Consider the following 23,540-nt stretch of genomic DNA (forward strand, 5'->3'; position numbering starts at 1 on the left):
TGGTAACTTAACTAAGAAGTATAATCCCCGGAATTTTAAGAATCATGCGAGCGAGTCGACATTGCATACTTACTGAGGTAACGATGATGTCGCGCGCAGGGTGGTGTCCGGATCCCTGCATTGAAAGCACACTAAAGCCGGCCACCTGACAGCATTCCCAATGCGCGTTGGCCACGAGTCGAGTCGAGTCGAGTTGAATTGCAAGTTCGACTGAAGAAGTTCTGTCTCGACATGATCATGTAATGGCTTGCGTGGTGATTCGACTTCCCACGAAGTGAGGAGTGGCTGCATCGACGTTCTGGGACTGGTGTTTCTTTTTCTCTTTAAACTGAGCTAACATGAGGCCACCTGAGCACTCACTGCACTGCACTGCACTTGCTCATTCACTCTCACAGTCGGTGCGACCTCTTCCATACCACTCTCTTATTAGCTAAGCTAAGCTTGTTATTGAAGGTATAACATCCTGATATTAGCTGGCTAATAGTGAAGAAGAAGAACCAAGAAAAAGAAAAGAAGCAAGACGAAGGATAAGCCAGTAATGCGGAGCGGATAATATATCCCCACAGCAGGCCGGCCGGGTCTGGCCAGACATTCTCTCCTTCCTTTTCCAACCCCCTTCCCCCCAGCTTCATCCATGAAATTGCTCTTCCCTTACCCGGTCCTCTGCAATCTAATCGATATCCAGCGATCACCAACGGGAAGTCCGCTATCGTAGCACTAGTACAGCATCAGAGGCAGAAACGGCAGAAACGGCAGAAACGGAAACAGGTGCAGAAGCAGCTTCATCAAACATCATTAACGACCTGCCCGAGCTGCTACCTTCGTCATGCCGCCGTTCTACCAGGCGCTGTCCTATTTAACAGGCCAGCAGCCCATCGGTCTCCGTCATGTCTCCGTCGTCGATTATCAAGTCAAACAGCAGCTGCATCAGCTACAGCTCTCGGATTACTGGGGATCCATAGTTTCCCACTGTACCTCCTTCACCATGAAGGTCTCTTCTCCGCTCCGTTTTCTCGGCCTGATCGGTCTGCTCCACTCGGCTCCTTCGTTCTCTGCTACTCAATGCGACATCGTAGGAATCGAGGGAAGTATCCCAGATTACCCTGTGGCTTTGCAGCAGTATTCGTACTGTGGCGGGTACTTGAACGTTTCGGCATGGGTTCAGAATGTAAACTATAATAAGGTGGTACAGCTTTATTACGCCAATGCAAAGGGGGAGGTTACACCTCTCAGCGTCGTCTCGCTAGGATGGACCAAGATGGCAGAGGGAACTGATAATGGATGGGAATTCTGGGCTGCCCAGACACCTGGTATGCAGATTCCCTAAAAACCTACGATTTAAATCTCACAAATCTACGGAATTACGATCGATTGGAAGCTAATATGGATTTTTTATATCGGATAGTCTACCTTAACGGTGTCACGAAGCTCATAAATATCACATACGATGCCTTGGATATTCACCAACAATATGTCCAGCCATTAGATCTGGACGTGGAACCCTCCGGACCACCTCCACCAGATCCACCAGCAGCCCCGAAGCCATACGCAAAACCTCAGGGTTTCTCTTCTGATATCTCGGACTGGATGGCAACGTCTGCTACTCAAGCTGGTATCTCTAAGAAGCGCATGTTCGACAATATCTCTCCTGAAGGTGCAGTAAAGGGGCTTGTAGTAGCTTCTCAATCGAGGTCCGAACCCGATTACTGGTACCACTGGATTCGAGATGCTGCTTTGACAATGGACGTGGTTGTTATGCTTTACGAGGCTGCTAGCCCTCAGAAGAAGGGATACTATGAAGAGCGACTCTTCGATTATGCCAAGTCCAGCATTGACCAACAAAACGACCCTAATGCTATCTCGGGACTTGGAGAGCCAAAGTTCTATCTTGATACCAATACTGGTTATACCGGTGTAAGTATACCACCAGCTTATCTTCAAGATAATTTTCGTCATAGAGAATGGGTGCTAACGAAAGTAGCCGTGGGGGCGTCCACAAAATGACGGTCCAGGAGCCCGGGCCGTTACGCTTGTTCGGTTCGCTGAATTCTACCTCAAAAACGGTGGTTCCCAATCTGTCGTCATCTCTAAGCTGTGGCCCGCCATCTCCCGTGACCTCCAATATGTTGCTGCCGACTGGAGGTCCGGCTCCTTCGACCTCTGGGAAGAAGTCAACTCCCAACACTTCTACAACCGCATCATCCATCGTCGGGCCTTGCTCCTCGGCTCCGAATTCGCAAAGAAATTGGGCTACAATGATGACGCGGCACGATATTCCAACATTGCTGCCCAAGTTTTGGAAAGTGCTAAGGGGTTCTGGGATTCCCAGAGGAATTTGGTACTTTATTCTTATGGTCCTGTGATGAGAGATAAGAGCTCGTACAAGGATATCAGTGTTGTTTTGAGTGTGCTCCATGGGTACAACGATGACGGTGTGTTCAGTGCTACCAACGACCAGATCTTGGCCTCAGCATACCAAATCGCGACCAGCTTCTTAGCCATCTATCCAATTGCAAGTATAAAGAAGGATGCTAAGGGTAATCCGTTGGGAATTCCAATCGGGTAAGCATAGAACATCCAATGCCAACAGCTCGGAGTCATATTCTAATTTGTGATTTTCTTCCTACCAGTCGTTATCCCGAGGACGTCTACGACGGTGTCGGTACCTCCCGCGGTAACCCATGGTACCTTACCACCTCTGCCATGGCCGAGCTCTTCTACAAGGCCGCTGCCGAATTCCAAGCCCGCGACCAGATTACCGTCACTCCCGCCACTGAAGCATTCTGGAAGTACTTCGCCCCCCCTGCCGACGCAACTCTCAACCGAAAGTATACCTCCAGATCCCACACCTTCAAGGAGATGGTTCGAGCCCTCCAAGGTTGGGGAGATATGTGGATGCGAACAGTGAAATACTGGGCTCCCGCCGACGGCAGATTCCCCGAAGAGTACGACCGTGATGACGGACGCGGCGTGGGAGCTAAGGATTTGACCTGGAGTTACGCTGCCTGGATTACCGCTGGTGCTGCCAGAGGTAGGGCGAATGGAGACCCAACATGGTTGACGAGAGTTGCGGACTTGTAAACGAGTCAAGAGAGTTTTACGTCGCTATGCCAGGCCCGACAGGATCTAAAGGTACCGGTTGGTGCTGACGTAGACGGAAAGATAAGGAGAAGATAAGCGGTTACGCGCGATAATATACGATAGGCTAATGCAGGAGTGAGGGGAAGGGAGGACACGTAGGACCGCAGAATGCATCATATCTATCTTTTTCTTCTCTTTTTTTGTTTTTTTGCTTTCACAGGAAAGGGTTTCCGACATGTGATACCCGCGCGGAGGCATTTTTCTCCATTTGGTGTATTAGTATGTTCGTTCATGCACTCGCTTTTTGTTTTTGTGTTTGATAGCGTTGTAAGAATAACCAGTCTGGACTTTCGTTGAAGTTCTTCCGGTGGAAGTCATGCCGATACGAAGGCAGGGATATCCTTCAAATCTTCTGCTTCCTTTTTTCGGTTGCTCGCGGTGCATAGCAGATTAGAATGGCATAACCAATGGAGTATTTTTTTGATGGATTTCGATGAATCTTTATTGTATTTTTCAACTATAGGTTTCGTACTAAAATTAAATCCTCCTCTTCAAAGCCCCAAATAAACCGCTTCTGAAGTAGCTAAGAATCAAGATGCTTTTTCTAATTTAACTACGCCGATATGCCTGCTAAAAGAAAAATCCCACACATTACCGAGAACAAAAAGTATCACAAAAAAGAAAACTCCCAATTATACCTTAAACCTGTCTAGTCCTTCATGATGTTGATCCTTTAGAAAGCAAATCCACCGCTGTTCTTCTGTCTTGGCTCACCAGCAGCCTCAAAGGTACCATTTTCCAACCGTCTAAGACCTTGAGCGGCTGACTGGGCGGCGGGGACATAGGAAATCTCGTGTCCTAAGCCTCTGAGGTAAGCAGCAGTGCTGTTATCAAAAGACCATTCGAGAACACAAGTATTAGGAGTCAATTGATCGTGAAGTCTTGGTTCTCTGAGGGTCTGTTCAATGTTGAGTCCGCGATCGACAATATTGATAATATTCTGAATGGTAGAAGAGATGATTCTGCTACCACCGGCGGCACCAACGACGAAGTCAAGCGTTCCATCGGCTCTTTCAGCAATTGAGGCGGTGATGGAGGAAAGTGGACGCTTGAATGGCTTGATGAAGTTCGAAGGGGAGGGGATGAATCCGAAAGCATTGGAAGACCCGGGAATGGAGAAGTCATTCATCTCGTTGTTCATGATGACACCAGTTTCCGGGATCATGACGGTAGAGCCGAAGAGGAGGTTGACGGTTGTTGTGAGGGAGACGGCAAGACCTGATGCATCTGCTGTGGACATCTGGGCAGTTCCTGGGGTATCGAGGGATTCAAGACCTTTGGGGTTGTATTCCTTAACTTCGAGGGTACGGGTGAAACAGATCTTGGAACGGATTTCCTCGGCAAGTTCTGGGGAGATCATGGATTGTTGGTAAGCATCTAGACCTTCGACGAAGTCTGGATCACCGAGTTCGGCGCGGAGAGCGTAACCGAAACGCATGGCTTCAACGAGCAAGTGGGTGGATTCATTGCGTTTTGCGGGATCGGCGAAATCTGGGTATCCCTCGAGGATCTTAAGAACGGATTGAGTTACTGCACCACTGGATGGAGCGGATGTACTCCAGATTCTATGACCGCGGTATGTGATATTCGAAGGCTTACGATGAGCCAACTTGAAAGCTTGGAGGTCGTCGTGGGTCATAGATCCACCCCTGGCTTGGATCTCACGAATCATGGCATCGGCGAGTGGGCCTTGGTAAAAGGCGTCGACACCTTGATTTGCAACGGTTTCGAGGGTATCAGCAAAACGTTTGCGGTACATGGTTTCACCCAATTGGACGAGTCTGCCGTTTGGAGCGAAGTCAATGGCCCAAGCTGGGTCCTCGGTGAGGAAGAAGCTAGGCGCTGAGGCCCTGACTAGTTCGAAGTATTTGACGTGATCTTTGTTGACGACAAAACCGTCCCTGGCGAAGCGGATGGAGGGCTCGAGGCATTCCTTCCAGCTAAGCTTGCCGTATTTGTTATGGAGGTACTCAAGACCTCGAAGTTCTCCGGGGATACCACTAATATCACGCTTTTGTTAGTATAGTAGTTCTGGAATTGATTAAAGTATATATGATATCTTACCTGGCCAATCCTCCATAGATACTCAATTCAGTCCTGTTCACGAACATCTCTTCGTAGGAGGCAGCTGGAGCCATTTCTCTGAAATCGACGAATTCATATTCTCCCTTGGGGCTTCTGATAAGCATGAAGCCACCACCACCAATACCGCTATGGTACATGGCAACGGTTCCGACGCAGATCACAGTTCCAACCATGGCATCGGCGGCATTACCGCCCTTCTTCATAATATCGATGCCAACCTGACTGCACACATCGGTTTCAGATGCAACAGCGCCATTATGGTCTTGTTGCAATTGACGGTTGTGGATGGTAGGTAACGACTGAACAGCCGTAGCAAGGATGGTGAGAATAATTGGTAACGACCTCATGATAGCGAATGTATAAAGGTAAGAAGCGGCGGGGTAGTTATACGAATCAAATGATTATCGATTTATATATCAGATGATAGGGAAGAGACAGTCACCAGATAAATGTGTCGATATCGTCAGATGCTCGAGATCGTGAAGGATGAAGATAAAAAAAATCCAGACTTCAAGGCGCAGACACGACTGTTATATAACCTCAAAAGATTAAGGCTGCCCATCTATCGCAATCTCCATGAACACATACAATCCTTCCCAATTGTTTGGCTGAAACCGACAGATACTATGAGAAGGGATGGTAAATCAACTCCCATCAAGTGAGGTCTCTGGTCTTTCCTTGTCCCGTCGCATGGACAGATTCAGACACCTTCCAAATGCGTTATCTACGCCCGTCTCGGAGGGGGGGGGGGGGGGGGGTTATCCCATTGACAGGTCCGAAGAAGCCCTTCGTTACCTCCAGTGAACCGCGCAGGGGATGCTGCTATCCCTCCCCGGACGGGGTGCGTACCTTAGTGAACACACATTGCACTCATGCTAGCGGCCGATGTCGCGATGCAGTAACGTTAGCACAACGTTGGCTGTTAGGGGTGAACAGTATTCCAGGGTTTTCTTTCTGGAAAGAAAATCTGAATTCAAACGGATCCTTACCTGATTCAGTAGTTCCGCGGAAGCTTTTTAGACAATCCGGGATTTTTATTATTATTATGGCCGGTTCGTGGATATCATAGTTGCCTAATTGGTGTTGGTGGGAAGAAGTGGGACAGACATCGTAGACATGAACAGACGCTTACCCGCCTCCTGCCGCGACATAAACCTGAAATGTTGCCCCTGCAGCTGGTTCTCCTGCGCCGTGAGGAGTTGAAGCCGGTTTGGAGCTGTTGGGCTTTTAGCTTCGGATCCCCATTGATACTTAATAAAATTCTAAAAAAGGTTGTTCTGATGCTGGTAAAAGAGACGAGAGAATACTCGAATTCGCTGCCGTTTGAGTCGAGCGCATAACTGTGTCGTTATGGCCAGCGCAAATAACGCCATTGCCCTCGTAAAAAGTTGTATTTTAGTTGGTGAAAAAATTTATCAAAAACCCCTTACAATGAGCTCCGAGTCTCATAAATGCATAAATATCAATCGTCATCGTAATCTAATCTTGTTTTGTGTCTTTTCCTTCTAGAAAAACTGTCAAGAAGGCTTGGGATTGTGTCAAAGGCTGCATGTTGGACCATGGGGAGGTGGTTTTTCTTTGCGCAGGTCTTGTTGTGGTTCGGCTTGGTAGGGCTTGCTGAACCATCCAAGCTTGGCAACGTTTCAATAACGACTTTCTCGATTCGTTCTTCAGGGAACCGGGAAATTAATTGATGGGAGGTTTCTCCGATAGTATATACTTACTACTTACTAACTAAAGCTCTTATGCGAAATTCCGTGGTGCAAAGGGAAAGCTTATGCAATATTCGGAAGCCGGATCGGCCGCTTAATATTTTTCTCTGAACTTGGGTGAGCTTGGTGATTTGGATTTGATAACTTATTGATTTAGCCACAGCTGCGGTCAGAATCACGTTCCTCCTGATATCATTTACGGGCGGATTTGTATGGAACAGATGTTCAATACGAGTGTGCACTAGCTAACTAAGGAGGTATCACTCTCTTCTGTATCCTTGAATTTTTCTTTATTATTTTATATTTTATATGTTATTTTATTATTTCCCATGTCTACTCATTCTGTGTCCAGAGCTGATTTTCCTTTGAAATAATATTCTCTTCAAACTTTTACAATGGAAATATGTTCCGGCATCAGGTGGAGAACGACCGTGAAGTTTTCGTTCCCCATATGCATTCTTTTTGATACAATGGCTATTGTTGCACACGCACAAGTCACCCCGCACCTGTGTAAACGGAATGGAGCAGGAACGGCTTTACCCGTTCCCGTAGAATTCATATTACCTACGGCTTTATAACTCACAATAGAACATTCCATAAAATCCGCAAATATAGAATTGTCGTTAGTTACCCGGTTATAACATCAGTGCGAGGCTCTATTTTTATGCCCCATGTGCCGACCCACACGTGGTTTCCCGATGCCTGGTTTGTGACACCCACCCCTTGGAGTCCACGCGAACGTAGTCTCCTTTGAACGATTACTTATAAAAATATTTCGCTACCGAGTATAGACGGTCTTATTTTTTCGTCCTCGTGGAACTCTCGCTACTCTATCCGGGAGGAGGTAGTGTTGGTACCATGGTGGAAGACTTTTTTTGCGACTCAGACCAGTGTTATGCGCCGACGGGCCAAGGCTAAACTTCGAGACGTTTTGATTTTCCTTCAGTTATTCCTTTTTTCTCTCTTCTCTCTCGGATGAACGGCAAATACTTCAGTGTGCGGGGGGCGGGGTAACTTCCTATATAGGGGGATTTGTGTCTATAAAAATTTTTTTTATCAAGTTGGCTGTATTCTTGACGACCATGCTGTGGTCTGAGTTCAAGAGTATTGCATGGACGCCAATATGCTTGGAGAATCCGTGTTGTTTCTGCGTCGGCGGTTGGCGACGGTGAAACAGCTTAGGGTCTTTTTTTTTTCTTCACTTGCGCTTGTTACGAGACCGGAGTCTTCATGCGAACTGGCTAGTAGCATCTTGACGGAACGCGAAGAATGCAGGGAGGAAACTATGAAGCGGTTTGTACAGCAGGTAGCATTGGCAGTCCTTGAACGGTGAAAAGTTAAAAACTGGGTTCGGCGAAATTTAGGAACGAGTTATCGCGTTAGATACTGGATCTCATCGCATGTCCATGCTTCTGCATGGATATGGTTGGGGTTTTCCCTGCCCTCATCTGCGCCCGATCTCGAGGAAATTTTTCTCTATGTGGACTCTAAGTGTGCATAGTGAGGATTATGTAAGATATTTCCAAAATTGTGCATAGATTTTATTTTCCGGAGTGTCATAATTACTCTTATACTAGTTTACTTCAATATAAGTGATTCCATAATTTTCTTTGTCTCGTACCAAATTTTCTTAAATTTTATATTTAATGTCGGTATCACTTGCTAGTTAGAAGCTCAAAGAGCTATGTGGTTTAATTAAGCCCACCATGATATAATTGCGCCGAGCCACCTTCGGAATCATTTCACTGGTCACAATGTTTTCGTTTTGCACATCTAGATATCTATAGTCGCATCGTTTGTCGTCTTTCCATAAGGCGTGAATCTCATTCCATCGATGTCTCGAGCAATTCTAGCAAAATAAGGACAGGTGACGTAGTGGAACTTTAATGTGTCTGGGTACGAGACCAGTGTAACCCAAAATTTGAGATGAAACTTTGATATATCGATATCAACATTAGGGGTACCTATACATGAATATACTACATAATGTACTGTACTGTACTGTTGAATTCAAAAGGTGTATTCATAGGAATTAGTTAACATATCCGATATTAAAAGGACCCAGTAGTACTTTCCCTGTTAGTATTCAGACCAACATCTACATACAGTGACTACTTAACGGACCCGAAAATCAAGAAACTGGAATTTAGCCCAGACTTGGAGCCCGAGCGGGTTGCGTATGCTAGGTGGTGGCTGTTTGGTTCACCAGCCTGTTGAGCGCCACACGTCATATCTGCATCATGTCAATCATATCCTGAAATCCCCAAATATAGCAAGACTACGAAATATATATAGCTTCTCTGTAGTGACTGAATAGCGCATCTTATGAAAATATACTAAACCCATAAGCATCAATTTCATACTTTATTGTAACTACCTCTATCCGATTCTGGGTAAAAACAAAGATTAAAATATTCTTGTTCTTGTGGAACGTTCCAAACCTGTCTCGTCCGCGATAGTTACTGAGCTTCTTGGTTACACAAACCGACAACAACGCAGAGTAACCTCACCTCAACTGTCTGCAAAGACTCCGAAGATGGAAAGCGTAAAGCAATATTACAACACACAATACGAGAGATGGGTCCCGTGGCTCGAAGATCAATACCTCTACTATTTTGGAAAAGACAATAAAGCCTCTTATGTCACGAAGCGTAAGTCAGATTTTGATTCACAGTCCGGTCCGATGTCTTATCGCAGGCTTGTAGAATGCCGCCAAATCGATAAATCACTTTTACATTTCATGTGCACAAAATGCAACAGATGACTCAGTTAACTAACATATCGTCATGACATGTCTACACAGAGCAACTCGACAAAAGCAAAGTTACTGGCATAAAACAGGTCGACAAGCTGCAGGATGATGTGCATAACCTCGCAGCGGGTCAGGTGGGGAAGGATGGACTACTGCAGCCGGTTGGTGATCTAGTTTCTAAGCAGGGGGTTAATCGAGCGGAGAGAGGTGGGAAAGATGATGATGGGTCGTACGGAGGTCCGCTAGGCGGCGTGACGGACCCCCTCGTGGATGGTGTAAAATCCGGAACTCAACTTGGTGCTAATAAGACGGTAGAGGGCGCGAAAGGAGTAGGGAACTTTGTCGGTGGGCTGTCACCGTTTGGGAAGAAGAGCGAGGAGTGAAAGGCAATTGCCGTCGCTGGGTTTGAAACCTTTTGATTCTCTTGTATTGCGGAAGTTCTAGTGCACTGTTCACAGCATTCTTTTTTTTGAGATTGAGCTTTGTAATAACACGAGGGCTTTTGTAAGCCTTCGTTTTGGTGGATTCTAATCATTCATAATATCATGATAGCATACTATATAACGCCATTGAAAAACACCAAGCCCATTCCGTACCGATTCCCGAAAAGTATAATAGAAACTCCTAACCCGAATTTGAACAATTTTTATATGCTAAAGTTGATTAAATCAAATCACTCATGACTTTTCATGTGGCTTTCGCCATTGAGCCACTACTGCCACCGCCCGCTCCATCACCATTCAGTGTCGAGCCAACGAAAACCACCATGACAGCGCAGTATCTAAAAAAGTTGAAAGAAGAATTAGTTTCTCGGGTTATAGTAGCTTCGAAGGATAATATACTTACGCTGCTGTGCCTCCCATAATTTCCCCTTTTCTCGCAGTAGTAAACAATGCCATGACGACACCGCAGACTAATGTTGAAACGCACAAAACAGCCAGCCTTCCTTCATCTGACTGCACGTAAAATAGTGCAATGACTCCCGCGATCAACAATGCAGAGACAAGAGCCGCATAGGCTACCCTCATCAACGCATCCTTCCAATCAGTGCTATAGTACGTTATCGAAGGATCGCCGTAGCTAGCAGGGTTGCCTTTCTTTTTGAACAGCCACATACAGCCGAAGGTGTCACGCGCCCAGCCACGCAGAGCATTTGTAAGGACTGCAGAATCTTCGCTCGAAGCTTGTAAAGCACATATGTCTCCTTTGTCTTCAAGGAACCTTCTCTCCCGGGGGACCAATGGGTTCGGATGGTGGTTATCCATCCATGTTTTGACATTCTCTATTTGCCAATCGGTGGCACCTTTCAGAGCAAGCTTCTGTTTGTATCTGAAAAGCTCGTCATCTAACGCAAATGAGAATCAATCGTTAGATAGAACGTTGCTAGCTGTCCACCGCATGCAGGATCCATACCGTATTCCTTCATAGATTTGCGCAATTTCTTGACCAACTCCACTCTATACTCATCTAGATCTTTCTCTCTCCTCCACGAACGATTCAATGCATTGTCCGGGGTGTTTGCATTTCTAGCCTCCTCTTCCTCGATCATGTCCAACTCCGCCAAATCTTCTTCTATCTCCTCAATGTCTGCCTGCCGATATAGCAACAATCGTGCATGTAGCCTGCTGAACCGCCTGAAAATAGCAAGGTCATCCTCTAAATCAATAAAGGCTGCAAGTTTCGAGTAACCAAGAGGGACATCATGGACTGTTCAATTAAATCGCATCATCAGCCTTATTGTCTCTTCTAACTTCACTTCCTTCGCAAATCTTCTAGGTATTTACCAGGTATTGGCCGCCTCTTCTGTGTGACAGTAAGGCTATGCCGTGTCGTCAATCTCCGAGTTGGTCTCCGTACAATATCACCCTTTTCGGGCCCGCCATTGTTGCCAGAGTCAGACCCCCTAGCAGCTTCTAGGTCGCGACTTCGCCGTCTTGGTAGCCGCCCCGAACGCGAGCTGATAGATGACCGAGGGCTGACAGTAAAGGTTCCCATAAGGCTGTTAGTCTTTTGGACGGGGTTATTTGAATAGATGAGGACAAAGCTGAAATCAAAGGATCAAGGAGGCGGCATGAAAGAGACAAGAGAGGCGGGAGGGGACATACTTCTTGTACCTGAGCCGCCAGTATCATGAGACTGTGAGCTGGTGGCTTCTGGCCGTGGATGCCCTTGGTCTGGTGTGCTGGCCGTCGGTGCGCTGGTCATCGGCTGCTGCAATTCTACGTTGTTGTCGCCCGCCATGCGACCGATGGGTTCGACTGAATAGATTAGCTTGAGTGCGATTGCTAATTTGATATCGTGAGATTTTCTGTTTCGTAGGCCAAGAAGGTTTCGCCGAAAGGAAAAATCTCCGGGGAGTTCAATGCTTCAACCACGGATTAGCTTGATGAGGAGGGGACATGATATACTCGAAGACTCGAGGGGTTAAGCATTATCTTGCGAAGAGCGCATCCTCCACAAAAACGCGAAACTTACGCTCATGGTCTCGTTATGACATGGGTCCATGCATTGGCTTGTTTGTGTGACTCCTGAGCCAGCAAACACTGCCTTGAACTTGGCACGCCTCGGATGCAAGGCTACCAAAGCTTTTTCTGGAAGCCTTGTAGAAGGATTGATTTTTGATGGATTTATCGGAGCCTCTATTCCTCGAATTCTCGAATCATTGGTATACGTATAGATATTCTAGTAGTTGATTGTGTAAGAAAGTAAATCCTCAGGAGGCCGAGAGAGAAAATGTAAATACATGAAGTGAAAAAAGAAATTGAAAATAGGTAGAGTCCCGCAGGTCACTCAGGTGCAAACCGCTCCTTAATCATGATGCTGTTAAACACTACAGGAAAAACCAATATTAATATGCGAAGCAAGGTTTTGGTCGTCAATGTCGTTAATGTCGTAAATATGTGAGAAAAGAGATACTACAGGTTTTTTATGAGGAGCGTCCTTAGTGCCTCATCAGTGATTCGAAGAGTGAGCTAAAACTACCCTTCGGAGAGACTTTTGGTGGGGAGGATCGTGAAGATGGCGGTGTCAAGTAGGACGAATTTGAACGAGAAGAATCACTGGAGTCAACCCTTGATAATCTCCCTTCAAAAGCGTTTCTCTTGATATCACCACCTCCCGAAGAGCTGAATCTCTTGATCTTATAATCCCATACAAATTCCTGGGGTAGGAATTCTGCGTGTAGAACCTCATATTGCTTTCCGTCCCTCTCGAGTCGCACAATAGCACCGGTTTCAAACCTTCGACGAGGTATCCGAATCAAATGCTCCTCGAGAATCTCCTCAGATACCAAATCCTTATCATGCTTGTGACGGATTTTATAGATAAAAGTTTCGTGCCGGTCGGCACGGACGAGCTTTGGTTTAGTGACAACCTCAAAGATGTCATTCGCATAAATCACTTCCTCACGAAGGCGAAAACGAGGGGTCAACTCCTACAATGGTCCAACGTTCCGATTAGCACATTGATTTTTGAATTTGTGGTGTATATCGAGAACCTCGAGAAAAGGCATACCCGTTCAAGTTCATGCTGGGTGTCTGGATAGAGCGGTTCAACACGGATGCCGAGTGACGCCGAAGTCAACATTGGCTCCTGAACCATGCTCCTTGGATACTGGTCTAGATGAGCATCGACGACATATCCTCGTATATCCCGGACTACATTATATTTCGTTAGTCACTGGCCTCGAATTTTGAAGTCATAGGCGAGGCATACTTTGTTCGCTTAGACCGCTTGTGATACTGTATTTGTCGCGCCTTTGAGAGTGTGAGGAATGGTACTCAGTCTGGTGGCCATAGTTGTAGTGGTGTGAGCCGCCACTCGAGCTGGAACCCGAGTGGTGTGAGCTTGAATGGGATGACCGATGCATATTAGCGAGTTTTTAGAAGCTGAAAATCCAGTTTCAAAGGTACAAGAAGGAGGAGAGGATCAAATGATATATATGCTAATGGGTAGACGGTGTAAATATTCAACGGAGCTCTGGTAACAAGGACGAATCGAATGGTTCGCGAAGCTAATGGTGGGCTGGGAACCCAATCTTATAGACATCCAAATGATACCCGATTCTTTCCATTTCCATGCAGTATATCAAGACGGATTGACGTGTTCAAATTCAAAGTAGGAATAAGTCGCGGTGCGATCAAATTGAAAGCCCCGGTGTCCGAAGCACGGCGTTAGAATTATGCTTGGTCGTTTCCGTTTCATAATTTGTCTACAGCTCAAAAATAAGAGTCGAAAACCTCTGGTGATCGAGCCGCATCGTTCCATTCAAAGGCAGCGATTGGGGCTGTTTTCTCAAGACTTGGCTGCCTTTTTGCGGGGCTACGGCCTAGCTGACTAGTCTTCAGTTTGGCAAGCGGGCAGAACCGATGACTCCAAAGTTGCAGAAGCCAACGGCTTTCAATGCTTAGGTGCACCAAGCACGGTACTTTTGCTTAAATGTTAGCCTTAGAGCCTAGTTAGCTATAGTCGAAGGCTTCGCAGTAAGGAGGATACGCTCAAACTTACCTGGTTGGTGATAGCGGGGGTAAGGATATTTGGTCAGGCGGGAGGCCACACCTCGATCCGATTTGACAAGGCCCGGGATTGCATGGGCCAGCCTGAGCACCACCGATTTGCAAACAGGATCCTTCTAAATTTCTTTTGCTTCTGTCAACCAGGTGATGCATCATCTGGGCCGTTCACACAAATAGTGTAGCAGAGGCGGTCGCAGAGGCTTTCGCATTCGACTCAGCCTTGCATGCTGTAATTAGCAGCCAGTCAGGAAGGCAAAGGCTTGCATAAGCGGCTCTGTGACTGGAGTCTATCAACAAGGATCGCCCGCCTGCAGATACATATACTTCTATGGTAGCAAAGCTGACTCCTTGGCTTGGAATCGAAAGCTTTCGAAAGGTAATCCCTTTTAATTTTGCGTGGCCGCATTACCTTCGAATCGAGCCGATGGATCTAACGTATAGCAGATAGAATAACCACCAACCTGCAGTAGTCTGCATTTCGATCTGCACAAACCTATATACACTTTATCATTTAGTTATCTCGAAAGTTACACCAAGAAAGATAGAGACGAGACGGCTATTTTACCATGGCGCTTGTATCACTTTTACCGTATATCGATAGTCGGAGTTCGGACCCATGGTCGCCTTTGCATCCGGGTTTAGATATGTGTAAGTTAGAAATTTTAAATCAGAATATCAATACGCATTTCAAATCCGCAGCTGAATGCCTTCGAAGCTTCAATCCCGACTCTTAAAATTGAGAAAATCTTCAAGGTTCTTAACTAACAGAATGCGCAATATTATGAATAGCACATTACGTAGAGCAGATATCTGCTGTATTCGAAAACCCAAGTATACAACATATTCCAGGTGGAGATTCCAAAGCAATATGGGATACCAGGACCACATACGACTTCCCAAACAATGTCATCGACGAAATGGAACTTTATCCCAGGAAAAAGAGGAAGACTCCAAGGTCGGTCAAAAGTATGGACCCTGATTCGCCTACTTGCGCAGCCGACAAGACTTTCGAAATGCTTCACAAGGCGGTTTGGACCGCCGCTCCGTCAGGCTTGCGAAGACGGAAGCAAGATCCGTGGACAAGACCAAGGCCATCTCTGGAAAGACAACAAGCCGAGGATTTGAGGCAGGTTGGGCAGCTGTCAATGGAATTATCTGATGTCCCGTCATTGACGGACTCCTCGAGTTTACCAAGCCTGCCAACTCTAACCGTTTCAACTCCGACGAGCACAAATCTGGATAACCTGGAACCGCACGTACTTGCTTCTGGATACCAGGATCTTGACACAATCGATCCGGTTGAGCGACTGGATTCCTGGATGGAGACGCTACAAACTGGTGTGGGCAGCCCTATGGAACTCGATCCACCGCCAATAGTATCACAGGGTCCCATGGCGGCGCCCGAGCCCGAGCTGGGACCACCTAGAAGGTCGAATACTCTTCCAGTAGAAAGGACCTTGAAGAAGCCAAAGATTGTACGACAGATTCGAAAAAGAGGTTCATGGCCCGATGGCATAGTTGCGCTCAAAAGACCAGCTTTCCCAAGGAAGAAGCTACAGGAACTACAAACTACTACTACCCGTGAGGAATTCAGGAAATCTTTAACTGTAGCGGAAGTCGAGAAAAGAGCGAAGAGCAAACGAATGCTATCGCTTTTGCTACCCCTAGTGAAACCAAAGGAAGCATTGCAGTTTTTTCCTTTGTTTACAAAGAGGGAGGTGAAGTTATTAACAGAAATACTGGAGGAGGATAAGAAACTTGCTATGAGGCTTGCGAGCGTTGGAGTTACCCTTCCTCTAAACCGGGATGAGATACTTGAGCTTGCGGCCTCGAAGAAGGATGCAGACGAGGAAAGTATTGGAAGTACCTCGACCGACGATGGTGCCTCGAGCCGATTATCTACTGAGGTTGTTAGCATCGCTTCGAGCCGCATGGATATCTCGACTCCCTCAAACGGGGCGGATGGGCCCTACAGAGACTTCCCTGCGGACCATGACGTGGACAAGGAAATCCATAGACACCGCGAAAAACCTAGCCATCTATTGCCTAGCTCGACCGCGACGGATCGAAACTGGACTAAGCTTGTCAAAGAACTAGATCCCAGATTTAGATACATCACATGGTGCAAGGGTGTATGGACACTGGAACTCGAATCCTTCAATCCCATGGATATACCCCTGATCCCACTCTATATCGCCAATGCTCCCGTGATCCTTTCCTATGCTCGTCCAACTCCGCAAATCAGTGGTCAGCGTCCACCAGATCCACTTAGGGACCACCCTCTCCCTGTGGGTACTCTTCCAAACTTGTCCGACGAAATCCTTTCTATACTCTTCAAGACCTTCCCGAGGGCCACGATGGCTTGTGTTTTCATCAATCAGCGTATGAGCATCGTGTACGACCATGATTTCGACCACGGTATCGAACACATGACCAAACCTGAAACATTTGGAGGGTACCGTGTCAGCTTTATGAGGAACAAGCAAACGTTCACTGCCACCTCAAGCCCGCTTCAGAGTGACCGTCTTCTCACCGGCAAGCGTGTCGAAGTCTGCCGTCCTGGTCACGAACATGGTTGGACTAGTTGCTTGGGTGTCCGCCTCCGACGGAAGAAGCCTTCTACCGATCCTAAAGAGCCAAACGACGCAATAACGATGACTACTCATGCATTCCTCACTGCGCTTCGCCTCCCTAGCCCGGAGAGCCCGACGGACGAAGAATCAATCGACTACCCATCTCGGGCCTCAAACTCCAGCCGCTCATCCGAAGTCACCAACGAGGATTTCGCGTCCATGAAGGTCATTGACCGTACTAGGAAAGGTGCATTTGGCCAGTATTATCACACATACGATAACCTCAAGAAGCTGCGCGGTAACATTGAGGCTTCAAAATTCTTACACGATCTTTGCCTCATCAAGTCTATCGCAGACCCTCCGCAGGAACTTCCAGTCATCTCCTTCCAACGGAAAAAGAAAAACGAATTCAAGCGTATGGAGTGGTGTACATCGCCTGAAATGCTAAGAGCAAGGAAGGGGAAGATGTACCTTCTTAATTCTTGGTTAGGCGCGGACTCGAAGAACCCTAAGGATGGGAATATTGTCGCGGAAGGCTTGGTGATTGGAGAGGCTTACCAGAATATCTCAAGAAATCAAAAGGGGATGTACAGCCGTAGCATCTTGTGGAGACAAAACTTTACTTCGAAGCAATGGCAGGTTGGACAAGTACGAGGGCTCAAAGAAAGAGCGTATAGAGTATGGAATGGAGCTCCAGTAAGAAGACTACGCCTCGAGCAGCATTTAGTCATTCAAGAACATGGCTACAGTGGATCACCTCTAGCGGTTAAAGTCAGCGACAAACCTGGAAAAGAATCCTATGCCATTTTTGGGTTTCAGAATTATGCCATGAGGTGCTGGAGAGGGGACGATGACGATGGGTTCAAGAAAGCAGCGTTTGGCAGCAATGGAGGAGGCGGCAGTGTCGTGAATCAAGTTTTGATGGAGGCTTTAGATCATGGTGCCTATGAATTTTTTGGTAGTTACAAGTTACCTAAGAAGGTGACTGAAGATTGGGATATCGTGTACGATGTTGAGGAGAAAAGCCCCGGAGAAGTTATGGACGTCAAGGGAAAGAAGAGTGAGGCGAGTAGTGTATCAAGTGAAGTGAGAGCGGTTGAGAGTGATGATGGTGAACACGTCCGAAGGTCAAGTAGGAGAATCACCATCGAGACGATAAAGCGACGGGGCAGGAGGCTTCCTAGTCCCGCAAGTAGTTCTTGTGTTATTGTGTAGTTTCCCTTCTTTCATTCTTTCATTCTTTCATTCATTCTTTCTTTGCAGTTGGAGTTATATTTATAATTTGTTTTTAGCATATACCTAAATACTTAAGTACTTAGGTATCTGTTGCTTGTGCTTTCCCCTCGAACTGGAGTTATGGGCTCAAGGAGCTCTAGGTTTTTTTTGTACTTGATACCTACTCAACTGTATATCTAAATCTGCCCTCCACCTTGGGCATGTGTTTCCTTAAATTAAGGACTTTATCTAATATGTATACATGATAATTTGATACGATACGGCGATGACAGATATTAATAACGATGATACCCGTGTGAATTAAAAGTGACGCCGGTCCTGAAAATAATTATGGTCATACAAAAAGTCTTGATGTCTTGCGTGAATTTAAACCTCAGTCTCAATCTTGTTCTTGGCTTGTTCATGAGTGTCTCGAGCTGTAACTTTGTGAACAACTTCTTTCGTAGTATCCTTAACCTGATCCTTCGCCCAATCTATTCCTCGAAGCGCCTATAAACCCATATGTTAATTGTTTTTTCTTTTGATTGGGACATTACTATTTCTCGGCTCCAGGTGACTAACCTTCCATTGCATCAACCCTCTATGATGTCTATGAAGTTCTTTCTTATTCTTTTTGTATTCCTTCAAGTCCTTTATGACACCTCTATCACCGCTTTCTTGTAACTCCTCGTCAGAGCTACTTTCACTGCTATCAGAGCTTGAGTCGCTAGATGAACCACCTTCGACCTCATCTCTTAATTCCTTTCCTTCACTTGCACACTCTAAGATTTCCATGACCCCTTTCATTTGGCTATCTTTCTTTGACAGTCTTCTATGGTAGCCTGTTAGGCCACTCCAGAATCTAGTCCTGACCTTGATACTCCCCAGCTTCTTTCCGCATTCACCGACCGCATTTTTTTCTGCTGTCACAATGTTATCTCCATCATTGTCCCATACTGCAAGTTCCTTCTCGTATTCTTCATCATCTGGGACATCTTTCAACCATAAAACGGCAAATGCAGGTGTTCCGTCTGGCCCAACTCTGTTCTTTCTAAACGAGAACAGGACGCATGAAGAATACCGTTGTTTGATTGGCACGTAAACTTGTCTTTCTCTCTTCCAAGCACCACTTCCATCTCTTACGGCTGGTATCTTTGACTTCTTTCCATAGCTTGTGCTTACAACTACTCTTGCACACTCTTGTATCTCTTGTGGTAAATCAAGTCCGATAATTTCCGGGCGAACTTCCAGAGTTCCAACATCCCAACCAAGTAGTTGCTTTGGAATCTGACAAGTGACACTTCTCCACACCATCGAAATCCTAATTCTTCCATATCCGAGGCCTCCAACCAGAGGGTAGTTTTCACAAACTTGGCTTCTTTTTCGGAAGACATGGCTAAGAGGTAAAACTACACACCCAAGGATCGGGTTGTTTTCGTGCAGCCTGTTGTCGTGTACACCAACGATTACTTCTGCATTCCGCCAATCTTTAATGAATCTCTCTGTCGCTGCGTTAAAGAACGGGATCGAAGACTTTGGCTTGACTCTCGTTTTATAAACTTTTCGGTGGTTGATTGTGACAGTGCAATATGAAGATGGAAGATCGGATCCTTCCTCACTCTCTTCGATTGACTCATTATGGTGGGTTCGGGAGGTAGAATGTTGCTGAAGAGTTAATGATGATATTTGGTGGATCTGGATACTTAGAATTCCAGATGGGAAATCTTGAGGAGGCGGTGCATTGTTGGAAATCTCATCTGTAGTGAATTTAATATCTTCTTTAAGCTGTTGATCGGTTTCTGAGGCCGAGTCCTTTTCATCACGGGCCTCACGTGTCTTTCGCATTGTCGCAGATTTGATTTCATTGAATAATTCATTTGGATTTGATTTCTGTTCTTGGGTGGCTGCTGACGAGGACTTGATTTGTGCCGCGCTGAGTTTTGTCCTAGGGAACCATGATACTTCCCATTTGATCGTACCCGGCATCTTTTTATCCCCAGTCCGGCTGGCGAATTCGTCTTCTCTTGTCATTGGGACCCCATCTTCATTCTCATGTAGCAGATCTTTTAAATCTACCTGCACAGTCCCAAGGTGGTCATCCGCAGTCGTTCTATCCGAATCCCATAGCGTGATTTGCAATTTCTCTTCTGCATTTAATTCTTCATACCCGACGATCAAGACTGCTGTCTCATCCCAAACTGGGGTCTGACACTTAGTTATTATCCTACTGAGCCAGAGAGACTTTCCGTATTTGCTCCAACTCAAAGAGACATATGGATCAGAACCGGTCTTTCCACTTAATCCTATGACTTTGCCGAGAGCCTCCGTACTACTCTTCGTTCCGTCACCGTTCTTGAATCCCTCTGCGCTGATGATACGGATAACAAGAACTCCTTTACCGTTAACGTCGGTCTTGAAGTCGTCGCCAATCAAGGTCTTTTTGAGGTCCAGCGTCAAACTTTTTGGAGCAACATATTCACTCATTGCAGCATCGACAGAGGATTGAACGAATGAAGATATGATGGGCACATCCATGATGTTCGGCATTTTCTTCATTAGTGGGATGCAGGATAGCGTTACTTTTGGTTGACCGAGGAAGGTGAAGGTCATTTGTCCGAAGAACGGTGGGTCTGGGGTTGTTTGCAGACGGACACGGATCGTTCCGATCATACCCTTGAGTTCGACCCAGATTGCTAAAGACCTTGTAGTTAGTTTCTTACCTGTTCTATATATAACTGAGCAACAATGGCAATAGGAGGACATACGTAAAGGAATAGCTCCAGCCAGGTAAAACTCCAACAGTAAATGTGCATTCTTAACTTTACTCTTAACGCTCTTGTCTGATGGTCGAGATTTGTATGCAACTGCAAGTTCCAAGTTGACGAAATCTCCTTCCTCAGCTTCCATTCCATCGATAGACTGAGAAGCCGCTCCTTCACGCAACCAACGTATTCCCAAGACTCGCAGGGGCTCATTGCCTTGCCCTAAATCCGCTATACGAACCATCTTCACGAAACGTGGGAGAGATGTTTGCATCACGTCTTCGAGCATGTCGGCAAGAGTAACGAATAGATCTGGGTTTACCAACGGCCACACACTGGATAAGGTATTGTTGAGCCATGCTGCTGTTTCGGGGAGTTGCTTTTGTGAAATATTTTTCTCTTTGGATTCACGAGCCGGTGAGGCATTGGTCGAGGGTTCACTGGTATAACGCTGGATGACAGCGGCGATAGTGACTCCAAGTATCGAACCTATGACGAGTTTGGCAAATATCTTGACGAATGGATTATTTAATCCGGTTGTGTCTAAAGTGATGAACATAAACTCGACAGTTGAGTTAACGATAATACCCGCGATCACCAGTCCGAATGCTATAATTTTGAGAGATGCGGGCGAATATTTTGGTTCTTGTTGGGTTTGTCGAAGCTCATTCTCGATCAAAGCCTCCAGCGAATCATGCCGCTTCTGACTCCACTCCACTTCTCCCTTTTCGCCGGGTATGTTTTGGTCAGTGCCGTCGTCATTTCGGTCCTTGACCTGCTGTAGTTCATTCGTGGTAAAATCATGGATGTTAACTGGTAGGTGCGTAACCGGGTCCGTGACTTCACGAACTTTGAGCTGTGATTTCGAGTTCCATTGCGGTTGTTTCCCTTCGGCATTTTCGCCTGAGCTTTCAGAGTAACTTTGCATAGAATCCTGCGCAAGAGCTGCAGGAGACATTGGTTCCCGGGAATAACTATCCTTTCGAGGTCTATTCTGAAAATCCTCAATACCGTTCAGCGATTCCTTTTGGGAGGTTTGTAATTGAGCAGCCAGGGCATTATCGCCATCTCTATCGAAAGAGCCGTTCGTCGGTGTTTCCGGAGGAGTATGTTGAATATCTTTGGGTCTCTGATCTCCTGGTCCAGGTTCTGCTTTCGGCGTCACTGTTCCTGGCTTGTTCTTGTTTCTATGCTGTAATTGCTCTTTATATTCTCGGATATTGGGGACCCGATGTTGGGTGGTATATGGTTCACCGTACTGACGAGGCTCCGGTTGGAAGCTTGGGAAATCCATTTTGCCTGACATGAGTACTTACAACTGTTCGAGACTCAGCTCTTTAACATCAATGAAGTTTATTGAAAAGAAGAATAAGAGGTATTTGCTAATGTAATTCCAAAATCAAAAGAATGTGATGTAAAACGTCCCGAGAGACGTTAATGGGTAGAACCCCAGACTACGTAACCTAGTCTCGTATCTTCACAGAACGTAACCCTAAGAAAGTGTCGTAATGGAGTATGCCGAAACATTGAACCCAGATATTTTCTGTCTAGTTCCGTCGATCCGGCAAGAAACCGAGAATTCCAAGCACGAGAGCAATTTTGGAACTGTGGAATGCGGGGACATTAATGAGTGGCGTGCCTAAGTACAGTACATATGGAGTCCCGTTGGATTTGCGTCGTGGGTAGCACTGGTTAGGCGTATGTGTGTTATTTTTGGTGTTGGCCGCCCATGACGTCGGGATGACCTTGACCAAGAGTCTTGAGAAACATCAAACAGGGCAGGTTGGTGAATATTCCCCGATTCAACTTGGATGTATATTCGGATCCAGGCCATTCGCTATTGACATTGACATTCTTGATAGGGATCCTTTCAACCCCATATTGTAAATGGGTAGAATCTTCGGGCAAATCAATGCGATGCGACTTAAGGCAAATGCGCAGGCATACACATTATGGCATTCACAACATCTCGATATCAGTGCGCAATCTTAATGCATAGGCATGGTTCAAGAACAATATGACAAGTTGCACTGGCCGACAATGGGAATTTCACCAGATTGGTGGCGTTCGGAATAACGGAACATAAGTAATCATGAGTCCGTCTACTAGTCTTCCTCGGATTTGTGCGCTTTGGTTACATCCAATGGATAATACGAGATCTAATTTCGCCAACCCATGCAAGTGCAGGGAAGCCCGATAAAATTTCAACAAACGATTGTGAAGGCCTAATCTGCATCGTGATCTTTTGTTCAATACCCGAAGGTTCGATGAATCACAATTTTTGACGGTCCACAAAAGCGTAGAGGAAGCTTGGGCGAAGATGGCAAGTGCTAGGATGTTGGGTCATGATCTGAGATTATTCACCAGAAAAAGCTTATACCGTTCGAATTTTCTGGCATCCCCTCGGCGCTAAGACAAGAGTCGCTTGTGATTTCGAACTCGATTTGGGAACAGCAATTGGCCTGTCTGTAAGCGTATTCGGTATGCGAAACAGGACCGTATCCGGATATCTTCTCGATCCTGAAGAAAACTCGTCCCTATGATTGATGGCTATCGCCTTTTAGTCGCAGCAAGCGCAGCACCACGGAGCATCGCAAACTTCACGAGGTGGCTCTCATCTGAATACCCTCTTTGATTGGGTGGCGTGGTGAAACGGCCACAAGTTCATGAAACAATCGCTACCTTTTTCGCAGCTGGGGAACAATACCCCTGCCTCACTCCACAGCCCCTTTCCAATGCGTCCAATGAGGGGCGGCCGAGCATGAAATGGTTACATTGATATCTAA

General features: G+C 46.2%; 7 protein-coding genes across 7 annotated transcripts; 3 read left to right on the plus strand and 4 right to left on the minus strand.

The window, feature by feature from the left end:
* Positions 1-826: 826 nt before the first annotated feature.
* Positions 827-3,081, plus strand: AOL_s00043g332 (uncharacterized protein; the record flags this gene model as incomplete). The annotated part of the gene is made up of 4 exons (XM_011120818.1): positions 827-1,310; positions 1,406-1,914; positions 1,982-2,562; positions 2,631-3,081. 4 exons carry the CDS (start codon positions 827-829, stop codon positions 3,079-3,081), a joined length of 2,025 nt encoding a protein of 674 aa, XP_011119120.1.
* Positions 3,082-3,814: 733 nt separating this feature from the next.
* AOL_s00043g333 (uncharacterized protein) lies at positions 3,815-5,573 on the minus strand (the record flags this gene model as incomplete). Its single annotated transcript, XM_011120819.1, has 2 exons — positions 3,815-5,141; positions 5,206-5,573. 2 exons carry the CDS (start codon positions 5,571-5,573, stop codon positions 3,815-3,817), a joined length of 1,695 nt encoding a protein of 564 aa, XP_011119121.1.
* A 3,901-nt stretch (positions 5,574-9,474) lies between these two features.
* Positions 9,475-10,073, plus strand: AOL_s00043g334 (uncharacterized protein; the record flags this gene model as incomplete). Its single annotated transcript, XM_011120820.1, has 2 exons — positions 9,475-9,589; positions 9,742-10,073. The coding sequence occupies 2 exons, from the start codon at positions 9,475-9,477 to the stop codon at positions 10,071-10,073; spliced, it is 447 nt and encodes a 148-aa protein (XP_011119122.1).
* Positions 10,074-10,377: 304 nt separating this feature from the next.
* Positions 10,378-11,685, minus strand: AOL_s00043g335 (uncharacterized protein; the record flags this gene model as incomplete). The annotated part of the gene is made up of 4 exons (XM_011120821.1): positions 10,378-10,471; positions 10,537-11,035; positions 11,104-11,397; positions 11,475-11,685. 4 exons carry the CDS (start codon positions 11,683-11,685, stop codon positions 10,378-10,380), a joined length of 1,098 nt encoding a protein of 365 aa, XP_011119123.1.
* A 946-nt stretch (positions 11,686-12,631) lies between these two features.
* On the minus strand, positions 12,632-13,558 carry AOL_s00043g336 (uncharacterized protein; the record flags this gene model as incomplete). The annotated part of the gene is made up of 3 exons (XM_011120822.1): positions 12,632-13,123; positions 13,204-13,346; positions 13,405-13,558. The coding sequence occupies 3 exons, from the start codon at positions 13,556-13,558 to the stop codon at positions 12,632-12,634; spliced, it is 789 nt and encodes a 262-aa protein (XP_011119124.1).
* A 1,212-nt stretch (positions 13,559-14,770) lies between these two features.
* AOL_s00043g337 (uncharacterized protein) lies at positions 14,771-17,992 on the plus strand (the record flags this gene model as incomplete). The annotated part of the gene is made up of 2 exons (XM_011120823.1): positions 14,771-14,852; positions 14,994-17,992. The coding sequence occupies 2 exons, from the start codon at positions 14,771-14,773 to the stop codon at positions 17,990-17,992; spliced, it is 3,081 nt and encodes a 1,026-aa protein (XP_011119125.1).
* Positions 17,993-18,379: 387 nt separating this feature from the next.
* On the minus strand, positions 18,380-22,048 carry AOL_s00043g338 (uncharacterized protein; the record flags this gene model as incomplete). The annotated part of the gene is made up of 3 exons (XM_011120824.1): positions 18,380-18,502; positions 18,575-20,685; positions 20,758-22,048. The coding sequence occupies 3 exons, from the start codon at positions 22,046-22,048 to the stop codon at positions 18,380-18,382; spliced, it is 3,525 nt and encodes a 1,174-aa protein (XP_011119126.1).
* Between the last annotated feature and the right edge of the window lie 1,492 nt (positions 22,049-23,540).

The sequence above is a fragment of the Orbilia oligospora genome, assembly GCF_000225545.1.
Source record: "Orbilia oligospora ATCC 24927 unplaced genomic scaffold scaffold00043, whole genome shotgun sequence".
NCBI classification, from domain to species: Eukaryota; Fungi; Ascomycota; class Orbiliomycetes; order Orbiliales; family Orbiliaceae; genus Orbilia; species Orbilia oligospora.